This window comes from Piliocolobus tephrosceles, chromosome 2, assembly GCF_002776525.5.
Source record: "Piliocolobus tephrosceles isolate RC106 chromosome 2, ASM277652v3, whole genome shotgun sequence".
NCBI classification, from domain to species: Eukaryota; Metazoa; Chordata; class Mammalia; order Primates; family Cercopithecidae; genus Piliocolobus; species Piliocolobus tephrosceles.
The window spans coordinates 192,624,332-192,644,778 of record NC_045435.1 but is presented as its reverse complement, the minus strand read 5'-3'; the positions used below and the strand labels follow the sequence as shown (position 1 = coordinate 192,644,778).

General features: G+C 44.4%; 2 protein-coding genes across 4 annotated transcripts in view; both read right to left on the bottom strand.

Annotated features, from left to right (window-relative positions):
• The window catches only part of PCYT1A (phosphate cytidylyltransferase 1, choline, alpha), a 50,145-nt gene extending 41,974 nt beyond the window's left edge, over window positions 1-8,171 (bottom strand). Inside the window, exon 1 of one of the 3 annotated variants that reach the window (XR_002732117.1) lies at window positions 7,866-8,075. The gene's annotated coding sequence lies outside the window, so the exon portion shown is untranslated. Of the gene's footprint in view, window positions 1-3,745; window positions 3,939-7,865 lie in introns of those variants that run through there. The other 2 variants (XM_023214827.2, XM_023214828.3) reach the window with 2 other exon arrangements.
• A 3,609-nt stretch (window positions 8,172-11,780) lies between these two features.
• Window positions 11,781-20,447, bottom strand: part of TCTEX1D2 (Tctex1 domain containing 2) — a 24,229-nt gene continuing 15,562 nt past the window's right edge. The window contains exons 4-5 of the mRNA XM_023214824.2: window positions 16,991-17,054; window positions 11,781-11,936 (exon numbers count right to left, since the gene is read on the bottom strand). Coding sequence (XP_023070592.1) covers window positions 11,889-11,936; window positions 16,991-17,054 — 112 coding nt within the window. The 3' untranslated portion in view covers window positions 11,781-11,888. The remainder of the gene's footprint in view (window positions 11,937-16,990; window positions 17,055-20,447) is intronic.

The following is a 20,447-nucleotide window of genomic DNA, read 5'->3' as shown; positions in this document are numbered from 1 at the left end:
CTTAATCACTGAAATTTGAGCAGAGATTCTAAATATGGACATAAAAACCCACCCCCAACACCCTGCCTGCTAAGTTTATTAGTGTCTCCAAAGTGCCCTCAAAACACAGAATGCAGCATCTGTGCCTGTGATTTTTACTCCGACTCACAAAAATCTGGCTCGGTTTCTGCTGACTCACCTACCAGTACACACTGCTTGCCTTGTTCCTCCATGTTCCAGTAGACGCCTGCTTGGGTACATCAACTTTGCTAGACAAGTGGAAAATGTGTTTGTGGAGGGGTGGGGTGGCACCGAGGAGATACTAAGGATACACCTAGTCGTATTTTTCCAATGTGAATGTCCTGAAGGAGACAGAATCTAGGTGCTGGCATGTCTATGCTGGAGTCTCAAAGATGAAAGGCTCCTACAAGCAGTTTGACGGACTCCTATTCAATCCTTTCCATTCAACTTCCTTATTGCAAACAGACCTACCAAGCGAAAGAGGAGATGGACTTTGCTTCCTGAACTACGTAACAATCTAGATATAGCAGAGTCCTCTCCTATCCACAGGGGAAATGTGTCAAGATGCCAGCGGATGCCCGAACCCCTGGAGAGTATGGAACCCTATAGGGACAGTTGTCCCTCAGAATCTGCAGGGCGTTGGTTCCAGGATCTCCTGCAGATGCCAAAATCTAGAGATGCTCAAAAGTCCCTTCTATATATAAAACGGGGTCGAATTGGCATATAATCTACACCTCCTATATACTTTCAATCTTCTCTAGATTACTAACAACACCTAATACAAAGTAAATACTATGTAACCAGCTATTATACTATATTGGGTTTTTATTTGCATTTTTTTTATTGTTGTATGGGTATTTTTATTGTTTTTTTTCCTGAATATTTTCGATCCACGTTTGCTTGAATCTGCAGGTGTGGAGCCCATGGCCACAGAGGGCTGCCTCTACTTTGTTTGCTTCCTATATACACAGAGCTATGATAAAGTTTTATTTATAAATTAAGCACAGTAAGAGATTAACAACAATAACTAATAATAAAACAATTAAACGATATACTCTAATAAATCTTATGTGAAGGTGGCTGTTCTCTCTCTCTCTCTCAAAATATCTGACTATATCATACACAACTATTTTCTGACCATGGCTGACTGGGGGTAACTGAAACCACAGAAAGTAAAACTGCCACTAAGGGAGAACTCTTTTAGTAGCAAGTTACAATTATATATGCTATTCCACATTTCAAAAATCTAACTCAAACTTGACCGATTAGTACAAGGAACTATTTGCAAAAAGATGAGGCATAATTTTTCCTTTACATTCTATTCCTGCCTTCCCCATCTCTAGGCCTACATTATCCTCCCCACTAAAACCCAGTGCTCAGTATTTTTCTACCGGCACACCAATGCCCAGTTCCAAAGCCGCGTTCGCAGGCATACTTTCCATTTGGGATGTTGACCTGCTTCTGCCATGGTGGCACTTAACAAGCTGCTGATCTAAGAGGCAAGCTCCGGAAACTCAAGGGTCATGGTGCATCTAATATTCCTGGCCTTCATTAATCATATCATCTTGCTGCACACTCAGGTCTTTCTGGAGATAACGGTGTAAGGACATTGTCCCCTGCGTAAAGGCCTTTGAAGCTTGAGGGAGCATATGGCTATCCCAAAGTAGGGAAAAGAACCAGAAAATCTCCTAGATCAGGGGTCAGCAACCTATAGCTAGCAGGTCAAAGATGGCCCACTACCTGTTTTTACAATGAAAATCTGATGGGAACACAGACAGCCATGCTCACTCACTGTTGTATTTATTGGCCATGGCTGCTTTTGTGCTACAACAGCAGAGCTGAGTAGTCACAGATACTGTGTGACCTGCAAAGCATAAAATATTTACAATCTGGCCCGTTACTGAAAAAGTTTGCTACCTCTCATCCTAGATGAAATCAGGACCAGCTTTATTAATAATTTGATGGCAAATTCTACCTAAATTTACCCAATCTAAAGTGAAAAACAGTGTTAGAAATAGAATTATTTCGAGTGCAGTGGTGCAATCATGGCTCACTGCAGCCTCGAACTGCTGGGTGTAAGTGATCCTCCTGCCTCACCCTCCCAAGTGGCTAGGACTACAGGCCCATGCCACCACACCCAGCTAATTTTTTATAGAGATGCGGGTCTCACTTTGTTGCCCAGGTTGGTCTCAAACTCCTGGCCTCAAGCAATCCTTCCACCTCAGCCTCCCAAAGTGCTAGGATTACAGGTATGAACTACCACACCAGGCTGAGAACTTATAAATGTAAAAGTGAATTTCAAAACATGAGCTTCTCAGACATATTAGTTCTAAACTAAAGCTCAATGTGACTTGTCATGAGCCCTATAAACTATCACATTTAAGACCTTAGCTTTGAACTGGATCTCTTCCCTCTAATTTCGTCAGAGAAACCCTTATTCCACAAACACTGAGCAGCACTTACTCTGTGCCAGGCCCTGGGTCAGCCGCTGGCACACACAATAAAGCTTATACTTCCTCAGCCTGGACACGTAGTAGGATATTTCAGGAAAGAAAAAACCATGAGGGACACATGGAATAGCTCTTACAGCTGAACAATTTTACTCGGCCACTATTCTACCAGAATATTTGGTGCGTAAACTCTTGTGTTTAGAATGTCATCTTCCTGGAGTGGGTTATGAACTCATATCTCTAAGGCAGGGTCTATAACAGAATTCAGGAAGTCTGTGAATTCGGATGAAAAAGACTATATCTTTATTTTCACTTTAGTTATGAACATAAGCTACAGCAGTAATAGAAGACTTATTAGACAAACGGATTTGTTACCAGTAGAAATCATGGATATTTTCATATCATATTATACTTGTTATATTTTGATAACTATATATCAATATAATTCAATATAACTGGTTTTCTTTATAGTTCTATGTATTTTATTTTTGCATGTGAAAACATATTCCAAAAAGGAACTCTAAAAGCTTTCACCACACTGCCAAAGGAGTCCATAACACAAAAAAGATTAAGATTCCTGTTCTGCAGTCAAAAAATAAAGCAACATAATCACATTTAGTGTAATTCTCTGTACATAAAAAAACGACCTGTTTTTTATTAAGGGTTATATGCTCATTGTCTATAGAGCAGGAACCGTATGTCATTATTTTTGGCAGCCTTCACTTCAAACTGGTTTGCAAGTAGTTGTGAATGTGATATAACCACCTAGCAGATTCATGGACTCCCCTGGCTCAGTGGCAGTCATCCTAGTCCAAACAAAGAAAGTCTCAAACTAACATAACTTTCAACTTGTGGTACAAGAGAATTCCCAAAAGAAGGCGAGGGGCAAGGCACGGTGGCTCACGCCTGTAATTCCAACACTTTGGGAAACCAAGGCGGGTGGATTACTTAGGTCTGGAGTTTGAGACCGGCCTGGCCAACATGGTGAAACCCTGTCTCTACTAAAATACAAAAACTAGCCGGGCGTGGTGGCGGGCGCCTATAATCCCAGCTGAGGCAGGAGATCGCTTGAACCCAGGAGGCAGAGTTTGCAGTGAGCTAAGATTGCACTTGCCTGGGCAACAAGGCAAGACTTGGTCTCAAAATAAATAAATAAATAAATAAATGGAAAGAAAGGAGGGAAAAGACACACACAGAAAGCCTGCTATTAATATATATCTATTAACCTGGTTTACAAACGGTAAAATATAAGTAATTCAATTATTTACACTAATGAATAAGGTAGGTAAACAAACCTAAAAGAATGCCAAATATGAGACTCATTTCTTTTTATCTTCTGAGGTGGCGCTTCGGCACATGCTGCAAATGTAAAAAGGTACATTCCCGGAATTTACTGGCTAAATTGTAGAAAGGAATTAGGATTTAAATTCTACCACAAATAATCCATACAGCAATTAACAAAACAAATCACATATGAAACACATGTCCAAGTACTCATTTGACAGGAATACTGTGAAAAGAGACGTTTAGGACTAAAAGCAGAAAGGTTTACGCTTAGGAAAGAGTTTCAAGGACTGAAGGAAAAGGAGATGCCAGAAGTTGCCAAGCAGATAAGCAGGAGGGTTGACAAGGCCTAGAGTCCTGATCCCTCACTCTCCCAAGCCACCCCTTTTTCTAATGTGCTTGATGTGTGACAATGTCAAAGACGTACAAGCAGCCAGCCACCATCTCTATGTGTGACAATGTCAAAGATGTACAAGGAGCCAGCCACCATCTCGAGCAGAAAAGGGGCTCTCACAGTCGGTCCTGTGATAACTGGCAAGTACCCTGACTTTAGGGTTTCTCTAACTGGAAAAAAAAAATCCAAGAAAAAAACGACTTTTAGAAAAAGGTATTCTTTCCAATCTATTTCAAGGTGACACAAACTTTGCTGTGAGGGAGGCCTATTTCTGCTTGATTTAGAAAGGAAAATTTCTATTGGTAGAAAAGTCAGAAGGTCTGCTTCAGATCAGGGTTACGTAAATACTTAGAAAAGCGCGATGCTTGAGTAAGAACTCTACTGTTATTAACAGATATTTTGCTATTATCCATCATTAATAACAATGGAAAATTATGCTTGCTTTTGATTTGAGCATTTCAAAAACTAATTCTCATCAGCACTTATAACACCTCCAGGAGAGGTTATTCAGAGCCCCAGGGAAATACTGTCCGACCTAAAGGCTAGACAGCGCTGAATTATAAATGGAGTCAGACGGTTTACAAACTCTATGAAATTATATATAAAATTTGGGAAGTTCACATATAGTTCAGATTATTAAAGGGCTGTTTAATCGTAAGAACAGTTACCTCTAGCCATGGTTAGAAAATCTAAAACAAGAGAAAGCAATAACGCTTTCCATACCTAGTCCCAGGGCGAGTCAATGTTAATCTCAGAGAAAGTCACCAGGGACTGCTAAATCCAGGGCTCTGTCTAACTAGATCACTCTTCCTGAGGGATCACATATTCAAAAAGCAGGTCCCCAAGGAAAATAAAACCCCACTGCTTATGGGGGGAGAATCACAGACTGAGGGGGAATGAAGCTCATTCTTTATCAACAAGGCCATCATGCTAGTTTTCAAAGGGAATTTGCAAAGCAAATCTTTTGTCCTACAAAAAGATTCATTTCATTCAGCAAAGAAAAAAGACCCCAGAGGGAGTATTGCAGAATCCCAAGCCTCTTCTACAGCCTGTTACCTTGAAGCATATGTGCTGTTCTCGAAGAAATCCTTGGGTAGTTGCTTTTCGTTAAGTAGAATGTAAGTCAGGTAAACATCTAATGTGCTAGAAAAAGGTGTAACTAGTCAACCTTTTTAGCCAAGAAAAGGCTATCCCCCACCATTCTCAACTCATTGCCATTCAAGAACCTATCTGAACCCTATTCTCCTATTACAGAGTGTAGGGGCAGGAGTGGTTATCAGATTAATACAGTGTCCGATAAATTAAATGACCTCATACTTCTCCTATTATAAAAAGCACTTGGTGGCACAATCAGTAGCACCTTCTAAAAGGCGGTGCAAGGCTGGGCACGGTGGTCATGCCTGTAATTCCAGCACTTTGGGAGGCTGAGGCTGGTAGATCACCTAAGGTTGGAAGTTTGAGACCAGCCTGGCCAACATGGTGAAACCCTGTCTCTACTAAAAATACAAAAATTAGCCGGGTGTGGTGGCAGACGCCTCTAGTCCCAGCTATTCAGGAGGCTGAGGCAGGAGAATCGCTTTGAACCAGGAGGCGGAGCTTGCAGCGAGCCTGGATCGTGCCGGCGCACTCCAGCCTGGGCAACAGAGTAAGCCTCTGTTTAAATAAATAAATAAATAAATAAATAAATAAATAAAACAAAAAGGGCTGTAAAAGAGAAGTAGTAACATTCACTTTAATTTCATCTACATCACTAACAGCCCTAAAGAAAGGGAATGTGTAGGAAATAAAGTCAGCAGCTAAAACTTCACTTACACTACCCATAGTGTGGCATCATTCCTAGCATGTCAGGCTCGGCCTCCAGCATACAAACCACTGAATTAGACAACGAAGTACACTGAAGCCTCTCCCACGTGGGGTTCCAATCACCATCACTGACATCGCGAGTATCATCACTTTGTCCACCTTTCTTTCTCATCATGGTCATCATTTGTTTACTGCTATTACTGCACCAAATCCCATTCTCAGTATCTTCTTCCTAGCAAGTTTCTGTACTTGCCAAATCACTAAATATCAAGATAAATAGGCTCTGGAGGTCATATCTTCCTTCCTACTTCCATTTTATTGTTGGCAGAATACTCTCTGTCCCTATCTTGAGTTTCCTTCCCAACCCTTGTTCCTACGCTCAAAGCTTCCAGTTCCTCATCAGCAGTTCCTCATACTACAAACCCCTGAATCCTCACTGCCTCTATAAATATCAGTCCTGTTTTTTGTTTGTTTGTTTGTTGTTTTTTTTGAGACAGAGTCTCCCTCTGTCACCCAGGCTGGAGTGCAGTGGTGCAATTTCAGCTCGCTGCAACCACCGCCTCCTAGGTTCAAGCAATCCTCCCACCTCAGCCTCCCCAGTAGCTGGGATTCCAGGCATGAGCCACCACACCCACCCAGTGTCCCTACTTCAGTATAATTTCTGGTTCTCCCAACTGCGATCCCGAGTTTCAGCTCTCAGAGCTAGTCACCTCAATTACATTTAGGAAGCCTCCTCCGGTTAGGCCAATGTAATACAGCCTGTTCCCAATTGCATCTTTGTACTTCCAGACAGTTCCCTATTCAGAGAATCATTACATTTTAGAACCAAAAGAAAACTCAGAAATAATCTGGTCCAATGTTTTTCAAACTTTTAAAGTACATTTTGCTTCTTACACTTTGAGATGTACAAAATCTATTTTACATCATAATCTCATACACACATAAACAAATCACATGAAACAATACTTACCCTTGCTATGTAAACACACTGAAAGTTTCTATTCTATTCAACTTTTTAAAAGAAAAGTACAGGTTCAGGCCAGGCACAGTGGCTCATGCCTGTAATCCCAGCACTTTGGGAGGCCGAGGCGGGTGGCTCACCTGAGGTCAGGAGTTCAAGACCAGCCTGGCCAACATGGAGAAACCCCCTCTCTACTAAAAATACAAAAATTAGCCGGGCGTGGTAGTGGATGCCTGTAATCCCAACTACTAGGGAGGCTGAGGCAGGAGAATCGCTTGAACCAGGGAGGCAGAGGTTGCAGGGAGCCCGAGATTGCGCCATTGCACTCCGGCCTGGACAACAAGAGTGAAACTGTTTCAAAGAAAGAAAAAAGAAAAAAGAAAAAAAGTACAGGTTCCATCCACTAAATCGGTTTCACAGCTCAACACTAGGAAGAAACCCATAGTTTGGGAGACACTCAACTAGTCCAAACTTCCCTTTCCCTGATGAAGAAACTGTAACTCAGTGGTGAGGTCTGTCCATAAAACTTCACCCCAGGCCTGTCTGTTAATTCCAGCCCAGTGTTCTTCCCACTAACGACCTTCTCTGCCCAGTCACAGCCAATCACAGCCCAAACACAACCTACGGTGGCATCACCCGCCACGGATCCCACCCTCTTCTCCGAGCCCGCCCCTCGAAGTCACCGCTCTGAGTCGCAGTCCCCTCGCGGCCGCGGCTCGCGTGGCGGTCAGCGTCCCCCACGGCCACTACCAATCGATCAGAGCCTCCCTGGAGTCCCGGCCCCTCGGTCATAGTCCCTTGCAGTCACTGCCTCATTCTTCTCGGTCCGAGCGCCGTCGCAGCCCCGGCCTGGCGCTCTCCGCGGTCGCCGCGTTTCGCATTCACTCTCCTGGGTCACAGTCCTTCGCTGTCACTGGCCCTCGGTCACAGTAGCCTCGCAGCCCCTGGTCCCACTCCCCTCGCTGCCACTCACCACTCTTCCTCAGTCCCAGCCGCCCCGCGGTCCCAGCCCCACAGTCTGTCCTCGCAGAGACGCAGGGATAGGCGCACACCTGCAGCTCACGCGGCCCGAGCCCGGTCCGCTCGGATCTCTGCCCGGCGCCGCGTCACGCACTAGGGAAGTTGAGGAGGTTGCGGGGAGACGCCCGGGAAAGGCAGCTGATGGAAGAGCCAGCCGGAAGTCCCGCCTACTTCCCCCACCCCTGTCAATCCGACCACGACTTCTTGAAAACCGCGACTCCTGACACCGGAGTTCCGCCTCCTCAGAGGCCCCGGGGATGAAGTGACCGGAGACGGAATGGCCCAGGGTCAGTCTCCACCCGGAACCGGAGGATGCAGCCAAGACGCCTCCTTGAAGAGGGAGACGATGCGAACTGGCACAAGAGCTGGCCGGTCCGTCAAGACGCGCTGCCCGGCGGCTCCCCTGTGGCCCAGCTGGGGCCGTGTCCGCGCAGGCGGGCCTGTGCGCGGAGGTCCTCCCGCCGCACCCCGCACCCGGACCGCCACCGTGCAGCAGGCCCGGGCGCCTTCCGCGGAGACGCCTCGACCGCGGCTGCCTCGCCGCAGCGTCAGCTTTTACCTACGTGGGGATGGAAGGGGAATTTCCGACCGCCAGCCCCGTCCGCTGAAAACCTGTGGCTGACCCACCCCCTTCCTTGTTCTGACCCAGGTTGGCTCAAATAATAATAAAATAATAATAATAATAATAATAATAATAAATCCCCAGGGAGCCACTGGGAGCTAGTTGAGCAGGAGTGGATCAAGACACCTGCCGCGGGGTGTATGGTGGGAAGAAACGTTTTCCTTTGCTAGAATGAACCTTGGGAAGGATCCCTTTTGATCAGTAGATGTAAGTGGCTACACAATGTTATGGAAGAAGGCTGTAAAAAATTATTTTTTTTTTTAATTACCAACTGAACTGAAGTAAAAGACATTTTTAACTTATTTACTTGTTCTTTTTTTAAAGACGGAGTCTCGCTCTGCCGCCCAGGCTGGTGTGCAGTGGCGCGATCTCGGCTCACGGAGGCCTCCGCCTCCAGGGTTGAAGGGATTCTCGTGCCTTATCCCGTGTAGCTGGGATTACAGGTGTGCGCCACCACGGCCGGCTAATTTTTGTATTTTTAGTAGAATCGGGGTTTCACCATGTTGGTCAGGCTGGTCTCAAACTCCTGACCTCAAGTGATCTGCCCACATCGGCCTCCCAAAGTGTTGGGATCACAGGCCACCGCGCCCAGCTAACTTTTTTGTTGTTGTTGCTGCTTTGCTTTTATGGAATTATTTATTTATTTATTTTTGTCTACATCAAGAATATCCAATCTTTTGGCTTCCCTGGGGCACACTGGTAGAAGAGGAATTGTCTTGGGCCACACATAAAGTAACACTAACAATAGCTGATGAGCTTTAATTTAAAAAATCGCAAAACAAACCTCATAATGTTTTAAATTTTAAAAGTTTACAAATGTGTGTTGGGGCCGGGCGCGGTGGCTCAAGCCTGTAATCCCAGCACTTTGGGAGGCCGAGACGGGCGGATCACGAGGTCAGGAGATCGAGACCATCCTGGCTAACACGGTGAAACCCCGTCTCTACTAAAAAAAAAAATACAAAAATCTAGCCGGGCGAGGTGGCGGGCGCCTGTAGTCCCAGCAACTCGGGAGGCTGAGGCAGGAGAATGGCGGGAACCCGGGAGGCGGAGCTTGCAGTGAGCTGAGGTCCCGCCACTGCACTCCAGCTTGGGGGACAGAGCGAGACTCTGTCTCAAAAAAAAAAAAAAAACAAAAACAAAAAAAAAACAAATGTGTGTTGGGCCGTATGCAAAGCTGTCCTGGGCGGCTGCTTGGACAAGCTTGGTCAACATGCTTAACTTGAAAGTGGCTGAGAAGAAAGAGGATGGGTGTAACTGTGCATCTGCTGAGGAGCCTCCAGGGGGAAAAAGGATTTAAATCTGAATTTCAAATGTCTTTGAACATGGTGGATAGACTAAGGTACCCCAAATAAGGACAGTTAGCTGGAGGAGACACCGGGGCCTCTACGGGGAACATCACTACAAAAATAAGAGTTTAGATGGTAACCAACATCAGAATCTCAGAGTCTTAAGGGAGGATGAATTTCATACAGAGGATTGACTTCATATGACCCTGACACTGTGGACAAAGAAAATGGATGGGTGTTTAGGCTAATAAGCTATGTAAGACATAGGATGGCAAGAGCTGAGCAAAAACACTGTGTGAGAAAGATGAAGGCAACAATTCTAAATGTAGGAAAAAGCAGCCAGGCATGGTGGTTCATGCCTGTACTCCCAGCATATTGGGAGGCCAAAGCAGGAGGATCACTTGAGGCCAGGAGTTCAAGACTAGCCTGGGCAACATAGCAAGGCCTCATCTCTATAAAAAATAAAATTACTGTTGGGAGGCTGAGGTGGGAGGATCATGAGGTCAAGAGTTCGAGACCAGCCTGGCCAACATGGTGAAACCCTGCCTCTACTAAAAATACAAAATTAGCTGGGCCTGGGGACACACGCCTATAATCCCAGCTACTCAGGAGGCTGAGGCAGGAGAATCACTTGAACCTGGGAGGCTGAGGTTGCAGGGAGCTGAGATGGCGCCACTGTACTCCAGCCTGGGTGACAGTGAGATTCCATCTCAAAAAATAAATAAAATTACTGGCCAGGTGTGGTGGCTCACACCTGTAATCCCAGCACTTTGGGAGGCCAAGGCAGGCGGATTACTTGAGGCCACAAGTTTGAGATCAGGCTGGCCAACATGGCAAAACCCCATCTCTACAAAAAAATACAAAAATTAGGCGGGTGTGGTGGTGCCTGCCTGTAATCCCAGCTACTCAGGAGGCAGGAGAATCTCTTGAACCCAGGAGGCAGAGGTTACAGTGAGCCGAGATCGTACCAGTGCACTCCAGCCTGGGTGACAGAGCAAGACTCCATCTCCATAAATAAATAAATAAAAATAAACATGTTTTAAAACAGCCATGTGTGTTGGCGTGCCTATAGTCCCAGCCACTCAGGAGGCTGACATGGGAGGATCACTTGAGCCTAAGAGTTCAAGGCTGCAGCAAGTTACAGTCCCACCACTGTGCCCCAGCCTGGGCAACAGAACAAGGCCCATTCTCTGAAAATATAAATAAATAAATTCAAAAGTTTAAAGAACGCAGGGAAGAGCTTTATGCACAAATAAAGCCATGTCTTTATTTTTTATAATAGTGAAAAATCAGAAATAAGCAGACCCTCAATAAGGAACTGGCAAAAGTAACAATGGTATAACCTATTGAAATAAATGCCGCTATTAAGTCATGCATCTTAAAATCATAATGCAAATAAAATGACATAAAAACTGTTCCTAACATCATGAGAAATGAAAAATGAGGTTACAAAATTATATGTTTTGTTAAACCTTGGAAATAAAAAACAGTGGTAGAAAATATACCAAAATTTTTACCATTGGTTACGTTTGAACAATTGAAATGGATTTTCCTCTACTTTTTTCTCTGTGTTCCAAGTGTAATAAGAACACAGTAGGGCCGGGTGCGGTGGCTCACGCCTGTAATCCCAGCACTTCGGGAAGCTGAAGCGGACGGACCATGAGGCCAGGAGTTCGAGACCAGCCTGACCAATACAGTGAAACCCCGTCTCTAGTAAAAATACAAAAATTAGCTGAGCGTGGTGGCATTTGCCTGTAGTCCCAGCTACTCGGGAGGCTGGGGCAGAAGAATCGCTTGAATGCAAAAGGTGGAGGTTGCAGTGGGCCGAGATCGTGCCACCGCACTCCAGCCTGGGCGACAGAGCGAGACTGTGAAAAGAAAAAGAAAAGGAAAGGGAAAGGGAAAGACATAGGATAACAAAATCAAAACATTAAAAATATCAGGCCTGAAACACAACAGATTCAGTTGTCAAACTACTCACATCTTTATTTTGTCAAGATATTTAACAATATTAAAAAGTTCAGATTTCTTCATGGTCATGTCTTTTCCCAGCTTTTCAAAGATTCATTCAGTAGTAGAAACAGCCAAATGCTGCTACAACGCAGAACAAACTGTCCTAAAAAACAAATACAACACACACACACACACACATCCAGAATGTTAGTACTAAAGAGGGAATGAGAGCAGCACATGCAATCGAAACTAACACCATCTCAGATCTTTCCAATTTTTTTTTCCTTTTTGAGACAGGGTGTCACTCTATCATCCAGGCTGCAGTGCAGTGGTGTGGTCTTGGCTCACTGCAGCCTTGACCTCCTGGGCTCAAGCAATCCTTCTAACTCAGCCTTCAGAGTAGCTAGGACCACAGGGGCATGCCACCACACCGGGCTAATTTTGTGTATTTTTTGTAAAGATGAGGTCTCGCTACGTTGCCCAGGCTGGTCTTGAACTCCTGGGATCAAGCAATCCGCCCACACTGGTCTCCCAAAGTGCTGGGATCACAGGTGTGAGCCACCGCGCCCAGCCACCCATTTTCAATCAGGAAGACTTTTTCCTTCTTCAAGAAGTGAAGGGTTTCCAGAGTAGAGCTACACTATTGCTTGCCTGAGGGTAACTACAAAATTGCTTGCTAAAAGGTTAGGATGGGTAAAGAATTAGGTTTTCTGAATGTAGAAATAAAATGTGAACTAATGAACTTTAAGTAATACATATTCATAAAATAATTATTCACATATTTCCTGATTTATCGCAGAAATAATGTATGAAATGCTTTGAGTTTCTTGGAGTAAACTGATGAGTAAAATCACTCATCCCAAGAAACTATGTTATAAGTACCACTGATAATAAGAACAACAGGACCTTGTCATAAATTCTGAATAAGAGAAATAGTCTCTGGGTGTTTGTTCTTAATTGATAAAATTTATTCATCCATCTTTTAGTTCAGAATCACAAAATGCTTTCCAGAGCCCAAATTGCTTAAAACACTTGTTAGGCACTTCTTACAAGATTTCCACCTGCCTCAGCAATTCCTGAACCACTAACCTTACCTCCAGCCTGGTAATGATGGGATTAAAACAATTTCAACTCAACTACCTGATGATTAACCAAAAGCAAAATTCTTTGGTTTAGCCCAGCTCCCTGGCTCCTTGGGTGGATAACTCTGAACAGTGTTCTACAACAGTGCTGTGATAAAGGACCTGCTGTTTTTAACTTCCAGTCCTCCAGTCCCTCATGGAAGGATGCTTTTGTAAAATGCAATAAAAATAGATAACTCAGGGCCGGGCGCAGTGGCTCAAGCCTGTAATCCCAGCACTTTGGGAGGCCGAGGCGGGCGGATCACGAGGTCAGGAGATCGAGACCATCCTGGCTAACACGGTAAAACCCCGTTTCTACTAAAAAAATACAAAAAACTAGCCGGGCGAGGTGGCGGGCGCCTGTAGTCCCAGCTACTGGGGGGAGGCTGAGGCAGGAGAATGGCGTAAACCCGGGAGGCAGAGCTTGAAGTGAGCTGAGATCTGGCCACTGCACTCCAGTCCGGGCGACAGAGCGAGACTCTGTCTCAAAAAAAAAAAAAAGAAATAGATAACTCAGAACATGAAATGAAAAAAAAGAACATACAAAATACAGCCCCCGTTTTTTTTCTTAGATTCATTGCACAAAAGATTACTTCATCAAATTGCTGTAAGATTTTCTACACCAACCCTTATACTCAACGTATGTGCTTACCTCATCATGGACCTGTAACAAACAGGTCACAGAGTGGTGTTGGTTTGTGCACCCCCCTGTGAGTGGCCCTGTCCTACAGCACCACCCAGAGTTCTCCAACAGGACTGAGCCCTGTTATCCACAGCAGTTTTCTGCTCAGTGGCACATGATTTGCCCTCCTCTCTCATTCATTTCCTCTGCCTCTACTAATGTTTCCTGGAATCTCCCAAAAAAAGTGCTTTTTTTTTTTGAGACAGAGTCTTGCTATGTTGCCCAGGCTGGAGTGCAGTGGTGCGATCCTGGCTCACTGCAACCTCCACCCTCCGAGTTCAAGCAATTCTCCTGCCTCAGCCTCCCAAGTAGCTGGGACTACAGGTGCCCGCCACCATGCCCAGCTAGTTTTTATATTTTTAGTAGAGATGGGGTTTCACTATGTTGGCCAGGCTGGTCTTGAACTCCTGACCTCAGGTGATCTGCCTGCCTCAGCCTCCCAGAGTGCTGGGATTACAGGTGTGAGCCACCACATCCGGCCTAAAGTTTTTTATTAGATATTGTTCTTTTGAATATTAAGTGGCCCCCACTGGATGTTAATAGGCAGAAACCGTGCTTGCCTTATTCATCATTATCCCTAGCCCCTCCAGTGCAGAAGCTGACACATAATAGGAGCTCAGAACTATTTGTTGAATGAATGAATTGTATCATCTAAAGATGCATTTTTTGGCTGGGCCCGGTGGCTCACACCTGTAATCCCAGCACTTTGGGAGGCCAAAGCAGGCAGATCACCTGAGGTCAGGAGTTGGAGACCAGCCTGACCAAATAGTGAAACCTTGTCTCTACTAAAAAATACAAAAATTAGCCAAGCATGGTGGCATGCACCAGTAGTCCCAGGTACTCAGGAGGCTGAGGCAGGAGAATTGCTTGAACCTGGGAGGCGGAGGTTGCAGTGAGCCCTGATGGTGCCACCACTCTCCAGCCTGGGTGACGGAGCAAGACTCTGTATCAAAACAAACAAACAAAAAAAATGCAGTTTTAACTCCAAGAAGCAAAGAAAAAAAAATCTTTTTTTTTTTTTTTTTTTTTTTTTGAGATGGAGTCCCGCTCTGTCTCCAGGCTGGAGTACAGTGGCACAATCTCGGCTCACTGCAACCTCTGCCTCCCAGGTTCAAGCAGTTCTCCTGCCTCAGCCTCCTGAGTAGCTGGGACTACAGGCGCCCACCACCATACCCGGCTAATTTTTGTATTTTTAGTAGAGAAGGGGTTTCACCGTGTTAGCCAGGATGGTCTCAATCTCTTGACCTCGTGATCCGCCCGCCTCAGCCTCCCAAAGTGCTGGGATTACAGGCGTGAGCCACCACACTCAGCAAAAAAAAAAAAAAAAAATCTTCTTAGCTTGACTTTTCCCCCAAAGATAGCTGATAAGTTAAGATTTACATAGTACTTCCCACTCTCCAGCCCCAATCCCTATAGTAGTTAAGCATAAAATAAAACTTTGCTGGGGCCGGGCACAGTGGCTCACGCCTGTAATCCCAGCACTTTGGGAGGCCAAGGCGGTCAGATCACCTGAGGTCGGGAGCTCAAGACCAGCCTGACCAGCATGGAGAAACCCTGTCTTTACTAAAAATACAAAATTAGCCAGGCGTGGTGGCGCATGCCTGTAATCCCAGCTACTCTGGAGGCTGAGGCAGGAGAATCGCTTGAACCCAGGAGGCAGAGGTTGCGGTGAGCCGAGATCGCGCCATTGCACTCCAGCCTGGGCAACAAGAGCAAAACTCCATCTCAAAAACATAATAAAAAAATAAAAATAAAACCTTAGTGAGATCATAGAATTTTAGAGCTAAAAGCTACCTTAAAATCATCTACATAAGCAGCTTCCATATCTAGCAGTCAGCAGAATCATGTGGGGAACTTTTTAAATACTCTGATTCACTGATCTAACCCCTGGCTTATTGGATCAGAATCTATTTGAGTAGGGTCCCAGTGTCTATATTTTAAACAACTTCCCAAATTATCCTTAGGCAGTCACAGCCAGTCTTTGGGAAAAGGTACTTCAGCTTCCTAATGTTACTGATACAATGTGAGAAAAATCCAATGACTTACCTAAAGTCATTCAATTAGAAAGCGACAGAGCTGGAGATGGAACCCCCCTCTTTTTTCTTTCTTTTTTTATTCTTATATTTTTTGATTTTTGAGACAGAGTCTTGCTCTACTGCCTAGGCTGGAGTGCAGTAGCGCGATCTTGGCTCACTGGACCCTCCGCCTCCTGGGTTCAAGCAATTCTCCTGCCTCAGCCTCCCAAGTAGCTGGGATTACAGGTGTCCACCACCACACCTGGCTAAATTTTTTTTCTTTGTATTTTTAGTAGAGACAAGGTTTCACCATGTTGGCCAGGCTGGTCTCAAACTCTTGACCTCAAGTGATCCGCCTGCCTTGGCCTACCAAAGTGCTGGGATTACAAGCGTGAGCCACCCCGCCTGGCTTCCCTCTCTTAATTTACTCAATCTAGTTTCTGTTCTACTCTAACTCTGACTCTATGTATTCACAACCTGGGAGGAGATGAATAGAGGATGCAATCATTTCTGGAGTAAATATAAAATAATAACTTTAATGAAACCTTTTTTTTTTTTTTTTTTTTTTTTGATACTGAGTCTCACTCTGTCACCCAGGCTGGAGTATAGTGGCACAATCTCGGCTCACTGCAACTTCCGCCTCCGGGGTTCAAGCGATTCTCCTGCCTCAGTCTCCTGAGTAGCTGGGATTACAGGCGCCCGCCACCACGCTCGGCAAATTTTTATATTTTTAGTAGAGACAGGCTTTCACCATGTTGGCCAGGCTGGTCTTGAACTCCTGACCTCAGGTGATCCGCCCTCCTTGGCCTCCCACAGTGCTGAGATTATAGATGTGAGCCACTGCACCCGGCGTGAAACCTCCTTTTAAAGATTCCTCTTTAGTTTTGCTTAATTTTAACAAATGGCTTTAAGATAAAGTAATAAATTTTGTTACTAAAAGAAAAATCACCTTTGCTCATGGAATCCCTGCCGTCCAAATGTGTTTGCAATTTAGCAAAGCGTGATTTGTTCGAATGAACAAATAAGTGATTTTAGAGTTTTAGTTATAAATTATTACTTTAATAAGGATTATCAGGATTGAGTTTTAGAACACAGTGATTTATGGAAGAAGTGGCTAAAAATAATTTTAAATAATATGCTAACTAAAGAATATGCTATTCACAAATTCAAACCATGAAAAATTATGTCATATGTAAACATGCAAGTTTCCTTGCCTATAAGCAGCATGCTAGGTTTCAGCTTTAGTTAACACAAAAACTAACAGTAAAATCATTTCATCCAGAAGTCAAAGATGAATGACTAAGACTGCAGCGTCTTTCCATCCTAATCAATAGTGAGTAGTTTGATTTGCAGCGCCCACGTCCTTAGAAAAGGAAAAGAGGTTTCCAAATACACTTACATTCATGAAAACATCATGAGTATAGTTGTCAGTGTCAGCATCCCAGAAACAGCGAGAAGCCATGCTAAAAAATCAAAGAATGAAGAATTATCAACAATCCAACAAGGACCTAAACGACACATATCTGCCATGAGCAAAAGTGTTTCTTAGTCCATTTTCATAGATCTGTACTTCCAAACCTTTCACAGGTTGGTACTCATAGAATATTGTATTTGTACCAGAGAGTGTACTGGGTCAGCTAGAGAAACTAGAGTCAGATGGAGCTGCTTGCGACTAGAGGTGACCAGCCAGGGACTCTGACAGCCTCAGGCCCTGCCTAATGGTTATAGGGATCAATACTAGAGATTTGTGTGTGACTTTTAATGAGCTCAGCTCCTGCACAATAACAGGACAAGAAGGCACAGAAAGAGCCCAACAGATTGAGTCCAACCTGATCATTTTATAGAGTCCCAGAAAAAGAAGCAAACTCTGAACTAGAATTCAGTCTTCTAACTAATTATAACTCCAGAAATATCTCTACAGAATGCTAAACTCCCTTGAAATTGGATATTCTCCTCTCTGCAATTCTTGGATAAGAAAAAAATATTAGTCAAAATAAAAGCCAATTAAAAATCGAAACAACTTAAATGCCCAGTAGGACTAGATTGGTAAATGAAATTATGGTATTTCTCAGGATCTGAGAGAATTTTAAAAAGAAGAAATAATGACATTTTCGGGCAATGAAATCCTATGTAGACCTTAAAGAAAAGTTTTGCAAGCTACAGTGATGTGTCCCCAGGAGGGACTCAGGAGGCTGAAGCAGGGAGTATCATTGGAGCCCAGGGCTGTAGTATGTGCTGATCACTTCTGTGAACAGCCACTGCACTCCAGCCTGGGAGACACAGCAGGACCCTGGCTCTTAAAAAAAAAAATTCCAAGAACATGAAAAGCCATTCACAATATAATGTTGAGTGAAAAAAATAGGCCGGGTGTGGTGGCTCACACCTGTAATCCCAGCAGTTTGGGAGGCTGAGGTGGGTGGATCACCTGAGGTTGGGAGTTTGAGACCAGCCTGCCACATGATGAAATCCCATCTCTACTAAAAATACAAAAATTGGCTGGGTGTCGTGGCACATGCCTGTAATCCCAGCTACTCGGGAGGCTGAGGCAGCAGAATCGCTTGAACCCAGGAGGTGGAGGTTGCCGTGAGCTAAGATCGTGCCACTGCACTCCAGCCTTGGCGACAGAGTGAGACTCTGTCTCAAAAAATAACAATAAATAATAATAATGTTAAGTGAAAAAAATAATTACAAATGTTTTACATTTCTATTAAACTATGTGTATGATTTATCATGCAAACACTTATTGAGCACTCACTTTGTGCCATTCACTAGTCTGTTTTACGTGTATTAACTCACTGAATCCTATGAGGTACTATAATTATACCCATTTAGTGAATGTGAAAACTGAGGATTAGAGAAATTAAGTGCACAAGGTCATACAACTAGGTGACAAAGCTTGGCTTTGAACCCAGGCAGTTCACAATCCATACCTACAGAGAAAGACATATATATACCTTACATTATGTTGGTTCTTTTTTTTCCTGAAACAAAAGGTCTCGCATATTCATTACTGAACCCAGCCTACTATCGCAGGGCACATAAACAAAGAGAAAAAATATATTCCCAATAAAACATGTCCAACTGCCCAGACGGTGGTGACGTTTTCAGCTTAAGATGGCTGTGACCCTGACACAGCGTGCATATGTGTGCCAGCCAGCTCACGTGCAGCTCCTTACAGACGCAGCTTGGCTTTTCGGCAACATCTCCTTTCCAGTTGTGCCTCATTTTATTACCAGTTTTTGTCCAGATCCCCTGGAGAATGGGACGATTTGGCTTTTGTTTCTTGGCCAGGAATCGCTTAATTTTAAAAGACTTGTGAGAAGACATGACAAGAAGCAGAATCAAGCACACAACATGAGAGTTGTTGTTTTGTTTGTGAGATAAAAATACAAAACAGTGAGACCCCAATTCTTTTATTTACTTCTATTTCTATTTCTATTTTAATATTTTGAGAGGGAGTCCCACTCTGTCAACCAGGCTGGAGTGCAGTGGCACAATCTCGGCTTACCACAACCTTCACTTCCCGGGTTCAAGTGATTCTCCTGCCTCAGCCTTCCGAGTAGCTGGGATTACACACGTGCACTACACACACGCCTGGCTAATTTTTGTATTTTTTTGTAGAGACAGGGTTTCACCATGTTGGCCAGGCTGGTCTCAAACTCCTGAGCTCAAGCAATTGGCCCACCTCAGCCTCCCAAAGTGCTGGGATTACAGGTGTGACTTGGAAGAGGCATAATGGTAAAGGTTGTAGCAGACAATGCTCCCAAGAACAGTAAGAAAAGCTGGATAAAATGAATCAGAGAGCTGCCAAAGCAAACAGGCCTAAAGGAGCCAAAATTCCAGAAAGAGGTGAACTGTAGGAGGTAAGCTGATATTCTGCAGCAGACTTTTTTCCTGGGGGATTTGCCAATTCAGGGCACAGGGCTAGATGCTGAGAATCCGGGCCTTGCCCAGGCAGAGAACCAATTACTGAGGGAAAATTAAACTAGTAGGAGAGTTGGCAGTCTTTACTTTTTTAAAATTTTTTATTTATTAATTTTACTTTAAGACAGAGTCTTGCTCTGTGGCCCAGGCTGGAGTGCAGCAGCACGATCTCGGCTCACTGCAACCTCTGCCTCTCCGATTCAAGCAATTCTTATGTCTCAGCCTCCCAAATAGCTGGGATTACAGGCATGCAGCACCATGCCTGGCTTTTTTTTTTTTTTTTTTTTTTGAGATGGAGTTTCACTCTGTCACCCAGGCTGGAGTGCAGTGGCGCAATCTTGGCTCACAGCAACTATCACCTCCCAGGTTGAAGTGATTCTCCTACTCCAGCTCCCAAGTAGCTGGGATTACAGGAGCCCGCCACCACGCCCAGCTAATTTTTCTATTTTTAGTAGAGATGGGGTTTTACCATGTTGGGCAGGCTGCTCTCAAACTCTTGACCTCAAGTGATCCGCCCACCTCAGCCTCCCAAAGTGCTGGGGTTGCACGCATAAGCCACCGTGCTTGGCCCTAATTTTTTGTATTTTTGGTAAAGATGGGGTTTCACCACCCCGTCTCTACTAAAAAATACAAAAAAACTAGCCGGGCGAGGTGGCGGGCGCCTGTAGTCCCAGCTGCTCGGGAGGCTGAGGCAGGAGAATGGCGTGAACCCAGGAGGCGGAGCTTGCAGTGAGCTGAGATCCGGCCACTGCACTCCAGCCTGGGTGACAGAGCGAGACTCTGTCTCAAAAAAAAAAAAAAAAAAAAATCATCTGGAGGTCTACAGTTCTTTTAAACGATGTCTAGGATTCAAACTAGGCATACCAAGAGACAAAGTCATATACATGATTTTTTTTTTTTTTTTTTTTTTTTTTTTTTTTTTTTTTTTTTTT